The 22289-nt window shown below is 45.1% G+C and overlaps 4 protein-coding genes across 4 annotated transcripts; 2 read left to right on the top strand and 2 right to left on the bottom strand.

Annotated features, from left to right (window-relative positions):
* Positions 1-2945: 2945 nt before the first annotated feature.
* tpbga (trophoblast glycoprotein a) lies at positions 2946-5404 on the bottom strand. Its single transcript, XM_029167950.3, has 2 exons — positions 4804-5404; positions 2946-4675 (listed from the first exon to the last, which is right to left on the bottom strand). The coding sequence occupies exons 1-2, from the start codon at positions 5055-5057 to the stop codon at positions 3820-3822; spliced, it is 1110 nt and encodes a 369-aa protein (XP_029023783.1). The 5' UTR covers positions 5058-5404; the 3' UTR covers positions 2946-3819.
* A 493-nt stretch (positions 5405-5897) lies between these two features.
* Positions 5898-10338, bottom strand: tmem222b (transmembrane protein 222b). The gene is made up of 6 exons (XM_029167444.3): positions 10142-10338; positions 9764-9848; positions 9599-9630; positions 9431-9527; positions 9221-9351; positions 5898-8518 (listed from the first exon to the last, which is right to left on the bottom strand). The coding sequence occupies exons 1-6, from the start codon at positions 10258-10260 to the stop codon at positions 8431-8433; spliced, it is 552 nt and encodes a 183-aa protein (XP_029023277.1). The 5' UTR covers positions 10261-10338; the 3' UTR covers positions 5898-8430.
* Positions 10339-13843: 3505 nt separating this feature from the next.
* On the top strand, positions 13844-17131 carry paqr7a (progestin and adipoQ receptor family member VII, a). Its single transcript, XM_029167365.2, has 2 exons — positions 13844-13979; positions 15151-17131. The coding sequence occupies exon 2, from the start codon at positions 15203-15205 to the stop codon at positions 16244-16246; it is 1044 nt and encodes a 347-aa protein (XP_029023198.1). The 5' UTR covers positions 13844-13979; positions 15151-15202; the 3' UTR covers positions 16247-17131.
* Positions 17132-18199: 1068 nt separating this feature from the next.
* On the top strand, positions 18200-22077 carry sh3bgrl3 (SH3 domain binding glutamate-rich protein like 3). Its single transcript, XM_029167366.1, has 3 exons — positions 18200-18326; positions 19660-19827; positions 19961-22077. The coding sequence occupies exons 1-3, from the start codon at positions 18282-18284 to the stop codon at positions 20024-20026; spliced, it is 279 nt and encodes a 92-aa protein (XP_029023199.1). The 5' UTR covers positions 18200-18281; the 3' UTR covers positions 20027-22077.
* Positions 22078-22289: the final 212 nt, after the last annotated feature.

The raw sequence follows: 22289 nt of genomic DNA on the forward strand, positions 1-22289 counted from the left end.
CCTCCCTCGAAAAAGTCTGACTTCAATTATGAACAAATAGTGTGAGCATTTCCTTATTGACCCCACATTTGGGGAAATGTGTCTCTGCATTTGGCCACAACCAGGAACACAGGAACACACTGCTCAAGGACACACCCAGTGCCAGAATCGGGGATTGAACCAGAGACCCTCTGTTTTCCAGGCCAAGGTTCTACCTACCGAGCCACTGGGCCGCTTTAAAGCGGGACAGCAGCAACACAAGGTGCAGGTAGGAGCATCTGTCACAGGATCAGAACAGAAAACTACATCAAATGCTAGTTATGTTAAAAATTGTAAAATTTAAATTAAAAAACAGAAATAGACACAATAGAGATTTTGTAACCTGAGCATTATATCATATGCAGTTGTTTGATTGCATCATTAGACTTCAAGGGTCAAAAGGTCGTCATGACATGACTCTCAGATTATTTTGGAGGAGGCGTAACTGCAGCAGCATCTCGTGCCTGTAGCAGGATGAAACTAGGCAGGAGACGCTCAGCAGATGGTGTCTCTTCCCGGAAGAATCCAGCCTTTGGCCCTCGAATCGTCCTTCTCCTCCGGACCAATCAGGTGCCGCTGGTCCCGGTTGGACGCACCGGGCCCCCTGCCGCTCCAGCATCTGGTCCAGCATGTGAAATAATGAAGGCAATCATAATGAGCTTAAGTCTCCTCGCACCGGGAGCGCGAGAGGGCAAAGTACCTGCGGAGAGTTCGCGCTCGACACATTCCTCGAGCGGCTCGAAGATCCGCCGTCGTCAGCGCGGCCGCACACGTCCCGCTTCGCTTCAGCCCAAGTTGGACTTGAGCTTCGCCTCACAGTGTAAAAGCACGTACACTGTTAAATGGTCTGCACCTACAAGTAGGTCAGAGTAAAAGCGGGCCGCTGTTAGCAGAACCGCTAACAGGCGCGAGTGGGTCGCTGAGGGCCTCTACCGGAGGGGCCCGTCCTGCAGCCACACTCATTGTGTTCGCCCGGGGCTGTGCTCATTGATGCACGAGGCAGATGATGAAGTAGTGCAGCAGTGGCGAGTATCCTGCCCCTTCTTTAAAGGAGGACAAGGCCATTTATAATCAAAGCAGCAGCACAGGCCTTATTAGCTTTGTGTGAGAGGATGGAGCAGAGCGGCTCTCATGAATCATCACCGGGGGCCCGTTCTCTGATCAATTGAGAGGCCCGATCACGCTCGTCTACCTATTCCCGTGGAACGTATTTAAAAGCACGCGCTAATAAAGGTGCAAACGTTGCGATGAGGATGAAAAACCGGCGCGGAATGTGAAAACGCCCCGACCTCATCCTCCTTCAACCCACCGCAGTCACAACAGGACTTCTGACAAGCCACACGGAACCCGGAGACGGACGCGAGGACAGCAGAACCCACAACGGGGCCCAGGACGGTCCCGGCCCGGACCGCGGAGCCCGGGCGATTCAGAGATCAGCGGCGACAGAGCGGGGACGACTTCAGAGCGAGGCTGCATTGTTGCGGTGCAGTGTTTTACACGAGCCCTTCTCTCAGAAGAGACATGGCTTTGTTGAGAGCATTTGGTTCTGATTTTCCGCGGGCGCGAGGACCCGCTGCGGTTCCGCACCACGAGGTTTTTGTTTAAGGTTCTGAGAGCATAAAGCATCCCGTCCTGACATGCGGCCACATACACGCTGTACAAACTGTGGGACCAGCACTCCCACAACTGGGACTGGTGGAGTAGACAATTAAATGTGAATCAGAGCCATTTGTAATGTTGAAGCCAAAGTGACATTTGGAGTCTCCTCCATTTTTGTGCGAGGACATTTTAGTGACACAACCATCACAGGGGTGTTTCCTTTCTTTAAAAGTGGAACTGTTATGACGTGGAAGCAGCAGATGGAGCTTCAAAGGAAACAAATAGGAAGAAGACTGAATTTGGAGCCCAGGACATTTACATTTATTTATCTGTTTAATCCGCCCGGCGTCACATCCCCACTGGACCCCCTCCAGAGGTTCAGCTGCTGCCTTCACTGGCCGGAGCGGTTTATTTTCGCGACCAATCAATCAAAAACGAGGCAGAACGTACAGAACGGGCACTGAACCGGCGCCAACGCCGACATGTGCGTTTGGTCGAGGTTCCGGGGCGGCCGCGTTCGTCACAGGTGCCGCTCCGTCTGCGTCGTCATGCGGCCGACTTGTTGTGGTCCCCGCTTCTAACGCGTTCAATTCCTCGCAGATGTGCTGCTCACTTTTAAGCCGTGTTCCCTATCAGGGCAATTAAAGCGGCGTAATCGCGTCAAGATGTTGTGAGTCGCAGGACGCACGTGAACGCTCCGTCTCTGCTCCGACAAACGCATTCTATTTTTCTTAATGGGCGAAAACGGGAGTGATGACATGCGAGGGGTGATCTGAGCTCTGTCTGACACCAGTGACCCGTGGACGCGTTGCGCAACAGCAGATGGAAACTTCTCCCACAGCCACTTATTAAGAATGATGACACTTCAACAATAGCTGGATCACAGGGCTCAACTTTGTCACCGCGAGAGCATCTCATTACACCGTAATAATGGGCGGCCTGTGAAATCAGGAGAGCGAGCAGCACAAGGCTTCTTTCTGCGCCGGAGGAAACAAAGGTCATTTGAGGCGTCTCGCCATCGGAGCCGTGCTTTGTGTCGGCGCGCGGCCCTCAATTGTTTTCTCCTCAGCGAGTAAATGCCCGGCTTAATGTGGTTCCGCGGCCCCGGAGGAACGGATCCCTCCCCGGAGTTTGGTCCGTTTCACGACACGCGCGCTTACGTTAAAGCTTTATTGCGACGGTGCAGTCTGAGAGTTTGAGATGAAGAGGCTTCGGCTTTAAACAGAGGCCTGATAAGGTTTATAACAAGCAATATGGGCAATAAAGCCACAGGGGAACAGCGGCTCACTGTGGATGCATTGTCACATAGAACACAAGAAAACAAAGGGTTCATTCACTATAAGGATATATTTGCATTCAGGATTCGACGCTTTGGATTTGATGCAATCATAACATGACACAAGGCAGAGAGAGACCAGCAGGGTAAGAACATTCACAAGGATCAGACCAGAACTACTGAATGAAACAACGGAGCTGGTGTTTCAGAATCATCTGTGTCTTATCACTGGAGGAAAAAAAGAAAAGAGAAGCTGGAGAGCCAGACTTTTTTCCTTCAAAGAGCCTCCAGAGCGGCTGTTGTCTTTAAGAAGCGGGGGGGGGGTTGCTCTCAGCAGCCACGACTGCTTCTCATCACTGTGACAATAAAACTCAAGCTGTTAAAACAAAGCAACGTTTCATGATGCGAAAAAAAAAAAAAAACGAAAGAAGGGAAGAAGAATGAGGCGGCCGGGAGATTTCCGCCGGTCTGCGCTCAATCGTCCCCTGTTTCAATCCAGCAGCCGAGGAGGAGCGGAGCGGCGGGTTTTTTTTTGGGGGGGGGGCTTCGGTATTGCTTTAATTCCTCTGCGGCACCCTGGGGCTGAGCGATGGAGGGACCAAAGGGCCTGACGCGCCTCAGATGAATGAGCGATTGTGCTTTCGGGTTCCCAGAGGTTCGCTTTCGTGGCGTCGGGGTTTTATTGCGCTGCTTTGTTTTTTCGGGCTCAACGAAGGCGGGTCCACGTAGAAGGCGAGATAACTCCAGGCACTTCCTGTTCTTTTGTGCAGCGAGTACCTTCCTGACAGTCACGGACAGAGCACGTTGTGCTGAAGAACGCGGGCAGTGCATGCTTTTGGGCAGAACCATGACATCTATATATATTTACAGACACATCTGTACAACTTTTACAGTCTCCACTTAGAAAAGAGTCACAATAAAAGCTGTCACGCGTCGGCACTGGTGGAAACCTGCGACAGCCTCGGGTCCGAGTCCGCCTCGAAGCGGTAGTGGTAGCCCTCCCACACCTCCCTGCAGGCGTCGCGCAGGTCGTACACCCGCTTCTTGATGCCCTTGCGGTTCAGATAGAGCACAAAGAGGAAGACGAGCCCCACGAAGCCCAGGACGACGCCCAGGAACACGTAGGAGGTCTGCAGGGCCAGGTCGGCCCCCGCGGCCCTCCGGCGGCACCCCGGGGTCAGCGCGCCCGCCGCCGCCAGCACCGACGCGTTCCTCATGGCGGCGGGGAACGCGCACGCCAGGCCCTCGGCGTCGCGCACGCGCCCCCGCGAGCCGTTGAGCCACGCGGCGAAGGCCTCGGCGCCGCACGCGCACGCGAAGGGGTTGCCGCCGAGCCGGAGCGCGGCCTGCGGCGGCAGCGAGTCCAGCTCGCGCAGGCCCTCGGCGCTCAGCGTCCTCAGCGCGTTCAGGCTCAGGTCCAGCTCCTCCAGCCGCTCCAGGCCCGCCAGGCTGGAGTTGGGGAGGGCCGCCAGCGACGCGTTGGAGAGCTGCAGCCGCCGCAGGCCGCTCAGGCGGGAGAAGAGGCGCGGGGGCAGGAGGACGAGGCTGTTGTGGGACAGGTCCAGGCCCCGCAGGGACCCCAGGGAGCTCCAGCGCAGCGACGTGGCCAGGTCCGACACCGAAGAGTAGTTGTAGAGGGCCCGGCTCAGGTTGAGCTCCCTCAGGGTCTGGTTCTGGACGCTGAAAGCCTCGGGGTGAATGACCGCCAGCTGGTTGTTGCTCAAGTCCAGGGAGCGGAGGCTGCGGAGTCCGGAGAAGGTGTGGGACTCCACCTCGGAAATCCTGGATTTGAGGAGAGACACCAATGAGCCCGATGCCATTTGAATGCACTTTAAAACACACACACACACACACACACACACACACACACACACACTTAAACTAATACCCTTGATGGATAAAACTCCTACCTGTTATTGCTCAGAGACAGGTTGGTCACATTATCCAGTCCTTTAAACGACTCGGGGCCGATTCGGCTGATTTGGTTGCCAGTTATGAACAGATTGCGCGTGTATCCGGGGATCCCACTCGGGACGCTCCGCAGGTCCTTGCCCACGCACTTCACGGTGTGAGCCGCCTCCGAGCACTCGCAGCGCGGCGGGCACGTCGCGCAAGCGGCGCCGAGGAGCGCGCAGAGGACCAGGCGCAGCGTCCAGTCCCGCATGGCGCAAAGTTTTGCGGTCTCTCCGCGAGAGAGCGAAGGAGAAAGACGGTGGGAAAAGTGGGGGAGGCTGAACTGGGCGATCAGCTCCTCGGAGGCATCGTCATCAGCTGCTGGCCCGGCTGGGAATGCGCCTCAACTTTGCAGCTCCGCAGAAAGTGTGTCCGGGAGGCAGGGTCTCATTTCCATTACAAGAGAACTGGGGGGTCGAGCCGATCACAGGAGGCGTTTGATCATTTCTCCGTAGCAAAGCGGGGCGTCGCTTCTCCTGCAACAATGAAGTTAAAAGGACCATCGACCAGTGCAGTGATCCGAGGGGAGGGGCTTCTGTCCGGCTTCACGAGATCTTCCCCTCAGGTCCAAGGACAGACTGCTGGCGCGAGGGATGGAGGAGGAGGAGGAGGAGGAGAAAGTGTTTCCGGCTCCTGCTCTCAATATTACACTCGCTGTCTGTCTGGAAATTGAAGACGGCCTTAAAAATCATCAGGCTACTTTAGATTCTGTAGAAGCTGAGATAGATTCACGTGCCTGGTCATTCCCACCTACCCAGGTGGTAAAGGTGGGGGAGGGGGGCCGGGGGCCCAGACAGCCCAGCCTTTTGATCCCCCTCTGCCTAAATACCGTGAAGCTCTGCATCACAATGGCCGCTGAGTGCGACCTTCGGCCACTTCCCAGCTGTAGAATCAAAGCGTTGACAGCTTCCCTCTCTTAATGTATATTCTGACAGCTTTTACAGATTATGACGGGAACCTCCAGACTGGGTTCACACAAGGGGCTCCAATAGCTGGGAAATACTAACACCCCCTCAGCCGACAGCCTCAATGAGACACAGCAGCCAAGACATTTATAAAATAATAGAGATCTTTATTGGTATTATATCGGTGAGTCATAAACATTCAGAGTCCACACAGTCGCTTATATGGAAGGCTTAAAATTCCCTGTGGGGTTATATGATCTGCAGCATAAAGGATACTCTGAGGACACCAGGAAAACAAAGCTGTGTTTTTGGAAGGAGTGGATATGAACGGTGGCACTTATAATAGCATCCCAACTGTCTTTTGTCAGCGGACTGAATCAGCGAGACCGCGGGCTCCACATTCCTGGACCTGGCTCTTGGATACGAGGCACCGCAGCAGGCAACACCTAACGCCATGCACAGCATCACCGCCGCTCACTGCATTCCTGCACAGGCGCCGCAGCGGACGCGGGCCCCGTTTCGTTCCCATAAGAGACATTTGGACTTTTGTTTCATCAGATGATTTGAAGTTTTTTTTTTTTTTTTAAACCAATTGCCTTTAACCAACACCTTTAGAAGCAAATGCGAAGGAGACAATAGCACTTGTGCAGAAGGCGATGCCCTTTAGAACAAATATCGACCAAAGACATATCTGACAGAGATTAGAAAACAAAAAGATGAGCAGTGAATTACACAGACACACTATTATTTTGTACTTTCAACCTGAAAGATTGGTAAAAAGAACGTCACGGATCCCTGCATCAAATCAATTCACTTATGCCAAAAACCAATACATTATTCTATTCATTATTCATTCAAATTTTCTAGCAATCACATAAACCTTGAAAGAAACGAGGAGAAAGCTATGGAGCACATATAGAAATCAATCACTAGGCAGTGAAACTCGGCCGATCCCTAATCAAGACGATACTTCCCCCCTCGAATCGCTCGTTATTCTTGCACACATGCAACACACACATGCTGACATGCACATCACAATCTGTCCACCCGTCCGTCTGCATGTGTGTGACACACACACACACACACACACACACACACACACACACACACACACACACACACACACACACACACAATCATACGGTTACTCAGGCACAAAGATGCTTTACTGCAGATCGGAAGGTAAATTATTCAAAAGAGAATTGATCCGAGTTTGCAATGTATATAAAGAGCACCCGTGTACAGTATGTGTTCAAACATTTACAGGCAACAAAAGAGCATGTGCTCGGAACAGAAGGCCAACGAGGAAACGGAGCGAGGCCCATGTCGCACTAAACCCCCCAAAACCAACCTCACTTTAAGCTCGCACCTAAATGCTATCTGCTCAGACTAGTGCGGGACGCCGGCCGGTATATATCAAAGCTTCGCTCAACAGCTCTGACATTTCACGATGACCTTCCAATCTGATCTGCAGAGGTGGGAAAGCAGCGGGAGCGACGCTGGCCGGGCGCTGGGGGAAACGGAGGGCATTCAGCAGGAGCGAGTGAGCGAGCGTGAAAAACCTGAGGATCCTGACTACCTGCTGCTTCTGGCGGAGCTGTGGACAAAGAGAGGGCTCAGCACTCCACATACCCCCCCCCACCCCAGTTTGATGGCAAACAATGAGGGGATTTGAATCTGCTCACCACAGCCATGGCAACGGATTTCGAGGGCCAACCATCAAGTGGGACTACCTTTCTTTTGAAGCCCGTCAAAAAAAAAAAAAAAAAGCCCAAAACAGCAGCAAAACTAAAAATATACAAGGGATCAGTAGGAGAGGTCACTTACAGGCACCGACTCTTGGTGAGAGCTAATGAAGCATCTAAGTATGAACTTGATGAATAATCAACTAATTCACCAATGAGCGAATTCCATTTTCAAAGACACAGTTTGAGTTGTTCCCCCATTCTCCAAGTGGCACACATGTAGAAAACTACAGACAGCTTCACGTCTCTGTAGGTGTTTACGAAGGCTGAGGTGGCTACAGTTGCTCCACTCATGCTCTGTAGTTAAAGGCATGAAGATGCTGATTGTAAACGTATTAAAGTCATGAGGTGGTACATGAGAAACACATCCTAGTACATTTTCAAAAGATGCTACGAAACAAGTTTTAGTAAGTTGTTAGAAAAATGCATCAAAACTGCTACATTAGATCAAGCAAGATATGCAGTGACTTCCCATAGAAAGGCATCAAACGGAGCCCTGTGGCTGCTCCCCGGTATAAAACGGCAATCTGGAGGCACTGAATCCCCAGATTACGCTTCATTACAAAGTGAGATCATTACAACATGAGAGCAAGGCATGAATGTGAAATCAACATATGACATCTACACTTTGCAAGTCGTAAACTTTCTGTCAATGGCTTCAATAACCAATAATCCACTAAATGGGTTAAATGTGTGGTCCTGGTAGTTGGGAAGGGAGGAGTGGGGCCCTTCTCAAATTTCTGAAGGGATTTGTGAGGCTTTCCAGCTTCAGCCGCACAGGTATGCAGGTGCTGGACTTTCCTGGTCAACGTTCTTCTGGAGGTGAATAGTCTGTATCCTCTACTTCCGCTCCATTCTGTGCGATGCCCCGCGGTTCTTTGAAAGGTCAAGCCCACACCGGACCTGCTGGTGTGCCTTTAGCCGGCCTGCTAGGTCACCGTAGGTTGAAGGCTAGGGCCACCGTGAGGACGACACCCACCAGCATCATGAACGGCAGCCAGGTCTTTAAAAAGCCTGCACAGCTGGTTTAGACAGACAAACACAAAGACAAGGGTGAGGAAGGAACGACACAGCGCTTCATTTGTTCATATGCACTCATACTATGCATGCTTTACTAGCTAGGGCCAAAACAGTCTGGTTGCTTTAGTCTCGCCGGTTTGAACTCTTACTAAACCGGTTTGTGCAGCTGATCTTGTAACAGCTGTTTACAGCAGCGGAGCTGCACAGTGAAGGTTGCTTGTTATCCTGTAAAAGCATTTAGTCAGAGGGAAGAGGTGCATGTCGGCCCAGAGGACTGTCCTATATACACTCAATACTGCTCAAGAATCAGGCCTCTCTCTCTCCCCCGTGTCCTTAGACATACACCAAGAGGATCAAAGTAAGATGCAGCTCAACCAGTTACACATCGTTACGTTTGTGGATCCAATGAGATCGCTCTTAGACACAACTATCAGTGTTCTACTATCTCTCGACTCACGGAGCATCTGCAACTGCATAGATGTCCACAAGTGCTGCATAGAGAACACAACAAGCTAGCACAGCAGAAGCTCGACCTCAATCTGTGTCTATAAAAGCCGCATTCAGGGACAGGTCTGAGTGTAGGTCAGCTTCTTCACTTTTTCAGCAGTAACTAAATATGCACCACACAGGAAATTGCACTAAATGTAACTTGTCAAAGTCAGTGAAAGCAAGCAGCACCCAAACTTTTCACTTGCCCGTCTCACCTCACGTGCTTTCCGTGGATCAGGGCGAGGAGGCAGAGGTTCACCATGTTCCACGATGTGCTGTTCTCATACTTCATCAGATTCAGAGCCATGGCAACGTGTGAGTGACAGTTGTCACAGCAGAGGTTGTGCTGTGGAAACAAAAACGCCGGGTTATTTAACTGAACCAGACCAGTAGTAACAAACACGTGCACAGAAGCCTGTATTTACCATCCTGTGCTTATACTCCTCTGAGGCATCGTGCACGGCTGTGTCCCACGCGTTGGCTCCGTTAGCGTAGACCTTGCTAACGTCCAGCATCCAGTATCTGTTGGGAGGAATAAAAAACATTATATTGTTTGTAGGAGAAATGCCAGAAACCATTTTACATGTACTTACTTGGTTGGTCTCCCGAAGGCCATGTTGTCTTCCTGCAAAAAAACAAAACAAAATGTTGACTTTAGGCATCTCAAACAGTAAATCAAATGCCCTGAGCTCAGATGGGAATGTTGTATCATATGCATATATAAAAGGAGAACCTGCAAAAACAATTACAGCACTCACTGAAACATAATAAGGTCCAGCAAAGTCCCGGATGACACCACTTGAAGTACAGATTCCCATGTGGCCAACGAATGGAAGAAGCCATCTGAGCCAAACAAAACATGTTGAATTTACGTTTTAAAAACCGCCAGTTAGTCAGTTTAATCAATGCTGCCATTATAATTATTTTTCCTCTAACTGTTCAGTTATAACAAAGCTTTTACGTTTTTGGCCGCATTACTTGGGCGTATTTGAGAAAGGACAGAAGCCACAGCGGCAACAACAACAGGACGTGTCGGTGCGTTTGCTAGCTAGGCTAGCTAAGCTAGCACAGCTGTCACTTCGTCCCATGTCTGTTCTCGCTCAAAAGCCCAATCGCAAACTAGCAACGTAACTCACGATAGCACGGGGATGGGCGTCCACACAATACAGTACGGATAGCGACTGGCCTCGGGATTGATCTTCTCTGACGCTATGTGGTAGTTTGTCATGGTCTCTTTTTCAACAACATCCGCCATCACCAGCTGTGGAAAATGAACTTCATTAGTCCCACTCTAGGCTCCATCAAGCACATCACAAGCACGCAAAAAGTCCGGAAGCTGGATTAGTTTGGCTTCAAAATAACAAAACCCACTCTTATCTCACGCTAAATATTTTTGACAAAGGCGCAAATTGTGCGTAACATTATACATTTGAATAAATTATCAGTACATCTCATATTATGTTTTTAAAATGTATTATAAAACTAAGCATAATAGACGTTCAAGTTGTATGTTGTTTTATTTTGAAAGGTAGAACAAAAAAAAACACTGTTACGAATTTGAACTTGATACTACTGTGACAGTTTTGGCAGCAACAGCAGCTTCCGGTCGGAGTAGATGAGTCCATTAAAAATCCAGTTTCCTCAACAACCAGTTTTTAAGCCAAAAACACATTTGACTTTTTGCACATTTAATATTTATGATATAATACTTTTTTCTCTTCTGTAGGATATATTTAGATTTATTGTAGACTGTGTCTTACTTTATTAAACAATGTCGTCTACAGAATCTAGATGTTACACATATAATAACTGAGCTTCACTTAATAGATTCTATAAGGTCCAGCTTTATAAATCCGCTTTGTTCAAACAGCAGATAAATCATCCAACACCAACTTTATTTATTTACAACAGTTTTCCTATCTTGTCAAAATGATCTCATTTTTTTTTTAAGTTAAACAAAGTTTCTTGTGTGATCATAGCGCAAATTTTCCTTTTGTGTAGTGCAACTTTGGAAACCACACTCAAACACCTAGAGTCAAAGTGTAGTAAATAACATGATATAGGAAGAAGTGTACAGCAAAATGCCTGTGTTTGTTTTCATAGCGATACAAAGATCTCGGCACATCGGAGGTGCAGAGCTGCAACTATTGAAGCAGTTATCTATGGCAGTGGTGGAAACGGAAACAAAGAGGAACCCCAGGGACCTGCTGGGGGCCCTGTATACGCTATGCCGGGTCCCATTAGACGTGACAGGTGATGTATTGTGGTAAGGGCAAAAACAAACTACTCAGCAAAAGCAAGCAGACGTTGATAAACGAAGCCATACTGGGCTCATCATCGGAGAGCTCAGGGAATTCTCTGGCAAAATGCCACCTCGATATCTGGCTGAGCCATCCGAGCCAATTAGGCCAGAAGATGTGCTGCTTTAGGGACCACAGCTCCGTGACACCACATCCTTTTTGTTCAAGGGTTTGAAAAGTAAAATGTCAAGTGTCCGCTAGTTTCCACTTCTGTTCCCTGGGTTGTGATTATCCAGCTAAGGAATGAAATGAAAGCTCGATCCCGCACTTTTAATAACACATTTGAGAAGGTGAACTTATCAGAAAGCTTCTACAAAAGAGTAAAGAAGGTGATTTCTTTTTTTCTGTGTTAAATGAAGCCCCAATTAAAGACTGAAAAAAGTAGCTCCCTACGATATCATTTCATAAAATGCACGGTGTTTTCCAGCATGAGAACTGTCAATCAGATCCCATAAGAGCAGCTGCTAATTGAACCTTGTGGAAAGTAATTTACTTATTAACAACTCTGGAATAAAATAATGGATTGATCCAGTGTCACTTTTCTCTAAATTATGATATTGACTCGTGTTTACCATTACATAAAGCCTAACATTATCTGTGTGGGCAAGAGAAATATTATTAGAACATCATTAGAACCTAGTCCTCCTAGGGACAAATAAGGTACTTAAAAATGAAAGAAGAGCAAAAACATATTTGAGATGCTATAGTTTTATAGGCTTTGAACCCCTGTTAATTCCTGTTCACATACAAAATAGATTTATATTTATTCAAACATTCACAAATTAACACACGCCCATGTACACTTAGGACTTCCAAACATCGGGTGCCAGATGTTTTAAGCTAATTCATATTCTACAGAAGGAAAACATGCTCGCAGTGAGTAAAGTATGAAGATATTAAGTGATTTTCTGTGTTCTGCTCTGTCAAAAAATGTCCTCCTCTTAGCAAAGGTACATCTGCTTTTTGCAGGAAGGTTACAGAAGGAAACACTGCCACTCTGTGGATGGTTTGGAGAGCTCATGGGTCTTGAAGTGTCATCGTATTGAAGGAGAGCAGAACCTGAGGGGGGGAAATGAAATTAGAGAACAAGCGAGTGTCGTTAGCAACAGGAAGTGTGTAAATATTGACAAGCGCGATAAACAGGCAGAGGGAGGAGATGTGTGAAACCCTAAAGTAGACTGATGTGTGTTTATCTGAGACTCACCCACTACAGAATTAGCAGATTACCGCTCATCACCTACTTCCTGTGGTTCTGACTGAACAAACGTCTCAGCAACTCCTGCAACAAAGAGCAGGTGATGCATTTGCAGCCTCGTGTTCCTCTAGTCATATTATGTTGTATGCTTCAAATATAAACGTAAGATTCGGAACACATGCATGTGAACACTGAGCCCAAACCTCATGCACGCTCACTTCTTATTATTGCTTTAGGAATGTAACAACATGTCACAGGAAACTATCAACTGTCCAATGCATTGGGTCCAAGAGGAAGAAGAGTTAGGATGAACCATTTGTAATTTAGTGATGTTCCTTAAACGTCCCATACCAGGTGAACACACAGCCCTTCAACTATTTTACCATAAGGTACTCAAACCAGTAGCTCCACATTCTGTCTGTGGAAAATGTCTGTATGATGAACATGAATCTACAGCCAGTTGGCCAGAAAGACAAGAGCCAGCAGCAGGTAGTCTGCTCCTGCTTGGCTTATTTTAACCTTATTGACTGGACAAACGACTGAAGTACTGAATTATTCATACACCGTCTAGTCTAGCACATCATTTGGTCCACTAACAATATTTCCTATTTCTGCGCGATTATGATACTTTTGCGAACCATTATCCTCACTCTTCCAATCATAATGCATCATTTATCTAAACATTCCGCCTGTGAACTTTACTGACGGAACAGGGTGTAGGCGAATCTCGGTCCGAGCGTTTCTTTCCTTACAGTCGTTTCGCAATTCCATTTGCGTTTATGCAGCTATTTTTTCCGGTATGCAATTTCAAAATAAAGTCTGACCGCAAACTAAAGAAATGCGCAAACGTAAAATGTTACAGTTAGGATACTTACGATGATGATGAATCCAAGACAACACGTAAACCTGGAGTATAATGCTTCCATAATACTGCAATATTCACAGTATTAAAGCTCATCAAAGGAGGTGAAGTACCTAGTATTAAGTCCTTAAACATAAGGTTTTGAGTTTATAATAATGATGTGAATCTGCAAATTAATTTGTGGTGAAAGCCGTGGATAATCAAATCAAAAGTTATATGTCAAATTTAGTGCATGAAGAAATATAGAAAATGTTGTTTTGCTAAAAAGACTCTAATGCATGAGTGTGGTTTGTTATTTATTATTACATATGATATGCTTTTATATTTATAAAATAAATCTTATTGTCCCTTTCCATTTTCCGCGAAAAGAAAATTCTCCTAAATCTGACCTCCATCAGTTTTATCAGTCAAATAAGACGCTTTTATTTTATTGTGGCAATCTTGTGACATTTCCGGGTTTGTTGTTGTGACACTGCCTTGACTCTGCCTTCTCGCTTTAGAACTACGATTTCATCTGTTGAATATTTGTCGGCGGGCGAAGGAGGAAGAGGAGGGCGAAGAAGAAGAGGCCACTTCATCTGCCGACGCTGACGCCTAAACATCCAGCGACGCGCACAGTAAGTCACGTCTTTGGTCAGCTTTTATGAAAGTCATCTTTCGACAGAACCAGGGACAACTGACGGATACACGGCCGTCTTTACTCACCTCACCTCAGGTCTTCATCTAATAATGCCAAAATTGTAAAAGCTGAGCGCAAACGCGTCCAGCTGCAACAAGTCTCCAGTCGCCTGTATATTGTGACTTGTTTCTACTAGAGGCAGCGTGAAGAACATTCTGCAGCTGGCTGATGTTCACATAGCTCACGTTCCTGTGAATGGGAATTATGTGAGGTGAAATCAGGGTCACAACACTAAATGTTGTAAAACACAATGTTGTAGATTTTCATTCCCAGTGTAAAACCAGATCTTTGGATTCTTCATTGGTCTTGGAGGACGCGGGCAGAGAGCTTTTCAGGAGCAGCAGCTCTAAAATGAATTCAATTTAAATGTTGCTCCACTTTCCAGTATTATAGATCAAATGTGAACATGTGTTGCTCTTTGCCTAGTGTTGCAGAACCTTTCTGCCCTTTTAAAAAGTGCTTGTACAGTTTTTCTTAAACTTTCATAAATCTCCTTCGCCTCATCCTCATTTATCTAAATCTCTGCGATTTCCATCCAATCCTTCTCTTGTTCTAAATCTTTTCATTATTTCCTCCTCTCTTCTTTCACCTTTTACTCATTATCTTTTCTCTACTTCTCCCTATTCTGACATGGCACATAACATTGATATTTTTAAAATAAAATATCCCTAAAACAATGAAAACACCAGTTTTTACTGATATTTAAAAGTATTTTAAAATGTTTGAATCTTACTAAAATCATATTCTCCCATTTGTATTTTCAACCCGGACCCTGATCTGATGTCTGGTGATCATTTGATCTTCAGCTCGACTATCAGAGTGCAGCTGCAGAGCCAATGAAATGCAGTCAGCATCTCACACCATAAGTACAAAGAGAGTGTTACTCACAGATAAGGTGCAAACGGTGCCATAAATCCCACGATAATGACAGAGTGTGTGCAGTGGACTCTAGCTTTGCATTCATGAAGCAAACACATATATATACACACATATAATTGAACCTGAAGGAGAACTTGAAGAACTTATCACCTAAAGACTCATCACTGTTTCCTCTAAAATATAACACAGCCACAAACCCTTCACGTTAACTGTGAAAATGCTCCATGCAGGACCAGCCCAGCGTACCCCAGCCTGCCACTCATCGCCGTGGCGACCGCGGTGATGGAGACGAGCGGGCGAGTGTTCATCGGCCTGCAGCAGGTCCGGCAGGGCCCTCAGGCGCTCACGCCGGCGGCACCCTCCATGCCCGGCACCGTCACAGACACCGAGGTCCCCTGCTACTTCAGGGAGCACTACGTCCGCACTGGCTACCGGCCGCTCCACCGAAGCTGGCGCTACTACTTCCTGTCCTTGTTCCGGCGTCACAACGAGACCGTTAACGTCTGGACTCACCTGCTGGCCTTTTTAGTGTTTGTGGTTAAACTGAAGCAGCTCGGTGAGACCGTGGACTTCGTCAGTGACTGCCATTCGTGGCCCCTGTTGATCCTAATCCTGTCTTCTTTGAGCTACTCGGCCTTCAGCGCCGTGGCTCACCTCCTAGGGGGCAAATCTGAGCTGTGCCACTACTTCTTCTACTTCCTGGACTACGTGGGCGTGGCACAGTACCAGTACGGCAGCGCCGTGGTTCACTATTACTACGCGGCCGATCGCAGCCTGCGTTCGATCTTCATGCCCGCCGCCGCCGCCCTCAGCTGCCTGTCGTGCCTGGGATGCTGTTACGGCAAATACCGCAACCTCACCCTGCCGACGTGGGCGCGCAAGCTGTGCCAAGTGTTGCCATCGGCGCTTGCTTACGCGTGGGACATCACTCCGGTGGCCAAGAGGCTCCTCTGCTCCGCCGCCAGCAGTGACCCGGCGCTCGTCTACCACTGTGGCCAAGTGGCGTTTTTCCTCAGCTGCTCCTTCTTCTTCACCTTCCCCACGCTAGAGCGCTGCTTCCCCGGACGCTGCGATTTCATGGGCCAGAGTCATCAGATTTTCCACGTCTTGCTGTCCTGCTGCACGTTCTGTCAGATACACGCTTCCTACCTCGACTACGCGGGTCGCAGGGAGCTGTACTCGCGACTGCACGGCAGCAGCGAGGCCGCTCTGTTTGTGGGACTGTATGCGGTCACGCTGGTCGCATGCGCGCTGATTGTTGCCTGCATGATAAGGAAGGTTAAGCAAGTTCTTGACTCTAAAGCCAAGTCCAGGAAAACATCCTGAAGCTGTAGCAGCCGCTGAACAGAATTCTTTTAGTTGCCAGATCAGTCAGATGCACACAGGAAATAGTAATTTAATAACTTCAAAAATTTTCAGTATTATGTTTTTTTAAGAAGAGGGGCACAATCAAAATCAGAGTCAGCTTATTGGGAAAACACAGATAATTTATAATAAGATATAAAATGTGCCAATATGTGTTTTATCATAAAAGAAGTGGGCGGATAAAAACGTTTGTATTATTTTATTTTCAAGCCTTCAAAGTGTTGCAAAAGCAGCAAGTACATTGACCCATGAATGTTTATACCATCCACTGGTGTTTTTTAATATGTATTGATATGGCGATCACTTTTTAAATAACCAGTTTTAACACAAAACACTAAATGGAACCTCCATATAAAAATGATTTATACCTTTACCAGAAGAAAACCTTTTTTTGATGATGGTATGACAGGATCTTTTTTTACACATTTCACACATTTAAAATAATTTTTCTCGCTTTTGATTAAACAGCACTTTTGAAATAATTGAATGTACTGCCTTATAAGAAAGCTAAATATTTTATGATGGATTTAATACATAATTTATAAAGTCTATTTTGGTATTAAGATTTTAACAATCACTGTATTGTGTCTTATTGAAAACGTTTTATGTGCCTTTGGTGTCAAAAGTGAAAAGTAAACGTGAGCATTAATAAAAAATAATGATGCCACAATTCTGTGTTTATATGTCGATGTATGATATGTTGTATTTACTGTGTATTGTACCATATTGTACTTTCAGGGATGACGGCCGTGATTCAGCTCTGATTTACTGTTGTTCTTATTACAAACTGCAAAAATAACACAACAATCTGGGCAGAAAACAGGACAAATGTAGTGCCGGTTTGGTGACAAATGAGTTTCAATGCTTAATTGGTTAAATGTTGAAAAAGAGTGACACTGCATATGTTTTGGTCATTTGGAAGCACAAGTGAGTGCAAATAGAATCTGAACCTTATTGGTTCAGATTCTATTTGCACTCCACACATGCACTCTATGAAGACTCCACACATGCTCATTTGGAGAAACCATCTGGCAATAATCAAACTGGATATTCCCTTGAGCTGCAGATTTGTAGGCACCTCAGTGAAGGTCAGTTACTGTGACTCTACTGTCTGATGGGCAGAAATGGCGGCAAGGATACAACCAAGGCTAACCCAGAGTCCTCTGTTTAGGCCTCGCTACGAGGGACGCGCAAGTTCAAGTGTATTCTATTAAATCTGTCTCTCTAATCATTTTTTTCATATTCAACTTTCATATTCCGGCTGTTGTTTGATCAACTTTTCATTGTTACTCTATTCTGTTATTATTGGGATGAGGATTTTGCAGGTGATTTAGCACATGTAAAAGCACCGTTTTGCTGCCCCTTAGTGTTAAAAAGGCTGCATGGCATTTATTGTCTTGTTTATTCTCTCAGCAAAGTCTGGTTTGTATTTTCATCTGTCGAAAATCTCAGAGATATTGTTGACTGATAGATGCAGTCTTATGTAGTCTGACTTTGCAGTGGTTCACTCACTAAATTTCATCACTGCTTATTAGACTTTACGAGGTTCAAACTCCTCAGAGCAATAATACACAGCTCAGTTGTCATCAAGTGCGATGTGCTAAAATGATTATAAATGACTACAAATATGTGAATATGCAGTAGTATATTGGTGTCGTGATGAAATATCTTTTAACCCACTATCTTCCACTATCGATTAGTTAAGTACTGTCTCTTTAATCTACATACGAATAGCGGTCCCGCTATCGATACTAGGACGAGTCAGGTTTACCAGAGTACCCCAAATCATTTCCTGTTATTTTCAACATAAAGCACAAATAGTTAAAATCTTTGTATCTCTGCTCTGTGTATTTTCTCTTACTTCTTTTATTTTGAAAACATTGTCGTCTAACTTCCCTTCACTTTTTTCAACAGCAGTTCAACTTTGCACAATAACGGCGACGAGGCTACCAGCGAAGCGCGCACACGCAGAAAGGGAGCGGAAAGAGCTGCTGCAATGGGGATTAAACTGTACTACACCACCGTTACTGCCTCTCGGACGGTGAGTCGAACGTCCTCAGACCACGTAAACATCGCGCTTGTGCTTTTTAGCTAGTTGCGCTGGCGGCTGGAAAGACTTGGTGTATCAGACACACCCAGCTCCGACTGACAATGCAACGGGCCTACACTGTCCATCTCTAGCGCTGCAGTGACGTCACCGTTACGGACCCCAATGAATATTAAAGTTAACATTGAGAAAATGGGTAAAACGGAAACGACCACAAAGCTTGGACGTCATCTAGTTAGTTTTCACCCACGATCGAGTAGGCCTAAGTGTTTCATTTAGCATATCTGGCTAGCTACTTGGCCGTTACTATTCTTTTTAAGTTTTCAATAGAAAATATTACTTGTACACAATAAATCGATAATGGTCCTTTGAAACATAAACCTGAGAGGATTTATCAAGTGTTGCAAACCTAATGCGTCCGTGTCCAAACAGACTGCAACTCCATGTAATGTACACCAAACTTCATGTAATAATCTGCCGCTTTATGGCTGCGTTTCAAAGTGTGAGATATGAAGAGCACTATATTAACCAATATTTACCTTCGTCAAATTCACTGAACATTGGGAATCGCTTCTGCTTTAAACCTGTTGTCATCTGTCCACCACTAACAAACAATACTGCGACAAAAGAGTTCTGCCCTGCAGAATAAACGTGAGCAGAACTGACCACCAGAGTTTTAAAACGTTTGTTATGTAACATTTATAGGAAACATTTGAATTGAATTATTTTAAATGGGCAATTTGTTATATTTATCAGGATGGAACGCATTTTATGTTACTTTATGTACTTAATGTTGTTTGCATATGTTGTGCATACGCATATGTACCTATCATGTGTGAGGAATGTGTTTTGTGATTCATGCTTTAAACAAGCCACTAGGTTAAATTGGCTGCAGAAGCATTTGCAGAATCTGCCCTCTTTCAGTTTTAGGATCCAGTTAGAGAGTTAGGTTGGGCCTTTTAGAAACTGTTTGCAGCTACTGCTGTGGTTAGGTGTGGTCACTTTTCTCAACACCCTCTCCCAACTTCCTCAAACGCCCCAAAAAAAGATAGCAGATTGCTCAGCAGGTCTATTACTCAGTAGCTGTGAGCCAGAGAAACAGCCTAAATTATATGCATCAATTAATTAGCCCTGGTATTAGCCATGTTAGACCACATTGTATTATGTTTGTGTTTGTGCATACAAGCACAAGTAAGCATTACCGTTGTTGATCGTAAAAAGCAAGATGTAAAGTTGTGGTGCCAAAACACAAAGAGTTTAACTACTTTTTCCTACTGCTTATGATCCTATGTAGATTTGTGACCAAAGGAATTGTTTTGTTCCCCAGGTGAAGTCTCAACAGACAGAGGTGAGGCGGATCCTTGACAGTAAATCCATTCAGTATGAGCTCATCGATATTTCGGTGGGTGAGGAACTTCGTAACGAAATGAGAAACAAAGCAGGCAACCCATCAGCTGTTCCTCCCCAGCTTTTCAACGAGGACCAGTACTGTGGGGTGAGGAGGGTTGGCTGATATCCACCATTAACCCATTTATTAATTTTTAAACTCTCAGGTTGTATTGGAGGCTTTAAACACAAATGTTCATTTGACTGACTGACTGACTGTTTTGATATTTTCTTCTTCACAGAACTATGAAATGTTTTCTGAGGCGGTGGAATCAGATACAGTGGAACAGTTTTTGAAAATGGCCTGAGGAGGGTGGAGCGTCATTCTCCATCTTACCTCCCCACCCATTCTGTACCGTAATGAAGACCCTTCATCCACTCTTTCTCCACACCCACTGGTGGTGACCTCTCACTTTCAATGCCATAATGAAGAATGCCAAATATCTGTATTCAACTCATGTGAAGACACACATTCCCACTACTGCACAATTAGACTTAAATGTTAATCTGTATTTTTCTTGTTTGTTTCTTCCTTCCTTCACACTTTCTCTTTCTGACAAACCACTGTTACTAAGTGCTCCTAGTCCAATAGTCAGTGTGGTGTATAATGTGCGATAATTAGGTCGCCTAATTTTAGATGTGGCCACATGATCACTGCAGATTAAGTTAATAATCTAAACTCATTAGATGACAACATCCCAGAATCTTCATGACCCCCCTGTCACAGACCAAACCAAGATCAGTCGCATTATCACACAGTCTTAACTACTTTGTTATTTTTCTGTAGCCATCACCTTCCCATGTTGTACATAACTGCATATATTTTGTACCTCACATGGATGCACAGGCACACAGAAGTAGCAATGACTGTGATGTCCTTAAATGCAACTAATGATGAATTCTAGCAGCTAAAAGATGTTTTTTTTCTGTTTTGGCATTCATTTTTGTTTTGGTCCATAAATTGACTGATGCAGAAGTGAAATCCACTGTAGCCCACTGAGGTTGTTCTAATCTGACTTGGACCAAGGGTGTTCGAATTCCACCAGAATGCAAACATAGAATAGAAATACAGAAATAGAGTTTATATTGATGAATATATAAAGTGGCTGTCAAACTAGTTACAAACCAAAAAATATGTTGAGTTAATCTTATTTTCTTTTACTATAGTCACCAGTAGTGATTATTGATTTGCTCATCTAAATCCAAAGGTTATGTACAATTATTATTATTACTGGTTTAATAATAATTGGTGACCATAGTTGGGGCTTCCATGATGCAGTATGAGGTCACTATGTTCACTACATTTTTATACAGTGTAGAATTAGGATGGTAATTTACATGAATTATTACATTAGTTACACATTATTAGAATTTTGCTGTCTTATTCCAGTGCCCTACGTATAAATTTAAATTTGACAACTTAAGCATAAAGGTAAAGAACCAAACCCTCCTTGATGTTTTGTAATGACCTCCAATAAGCCAAACTTGTTTACCCTAAAACAATCTGAAGTTAGTTGTTTCAGTGTAGGCTGCATAATTTATGTTTTGTAACATCCCATTTGGTGCCAATATGTGTATGTCTGGCAATTAATCACTGTAGTATTTACCTGCTATCGTCTGCATATTTTGCTATTTTACTGTTTAAACTTGAAAGCTTCATTCCACCAATGAGCGCTCTCTGTTGACCAACAGGGTAAAATCTTTAGAAGGGAGCATGTTACAGAGTGTAAACGATTAGACTGAAAAGATGTGAATCTTCTTACTTTCAACCACCTACCTTTTCCTTCCAGTTATAGTTCTGCTGATACCGGGCATGAAGATGCAGTAATGTGACTATGCACTGAAACTCATTCTGAACAAACCTAAATGCAAGGGGTGCTGTGTTTAGATCGACCTGCCTCAGTCTTACTATTCTTGGCGAACATTCACCACATGGGAAAAATGAAGGCTTCACTTATTTGTGCTTTTTATCTTATCATTTATTAATTTGATTGATCTCAGATGTAATAGTGTTCACATATTAGTAGTATAAAGTTTTTTAAATGAACAACATTTCCCTCTGGTTACTGCTAATATCTGTCAACTTGCTTTCATAACTGTGTTGTTATGGTTCGGTTATACAGCCTTCACACACAGCGTCTGTGCACTGTTTTGTAAGTCAATGGTTGTTGCTGTTATTGAACTATATACACTTTAAATCATGTTTAAGACATTCCATGTCTCTGAGCACCTGCTTGGCCTTTGGACCAATTCCCCTTGGCCATAAAAGAAGAAAACAGGGAATAAAATGCTGTTGTCTTCCAAGAAGATTATGAAAAGTGATTTATGGGTTAAAAAAAATAAAATGGTGTTGAATCTACCTATCTGGGCATTATGTTTTCATTCAATTAAAATTGTGTTCTTATGTGAATTTTGCAAGATAGCATTTATAATTTGTAAGTCAGGGTGTTTAGTATTGTCACTAAAAGCACTTACACATTGCACTTTTATGTGAATTTTTGAATACTGATGGTATGGGTTAGATTAGGGTGAAAATTTATTTTCATTACTTTAATTTTGAACAAGGTCACT

This window comes from Betta splendens, chromosome 11 (genome assembly GCF_900634795.4).
Source record: "Betta splendens chromosome 11, fBetSpl5.4, whole genome shotgun sequence".
NCBI classification, from domain to species: Eukaryota; Metazoa; Chordata; class Actinopteri; order Anabantiformes; family Osphronemidae; genus Betta; species Betta splendens.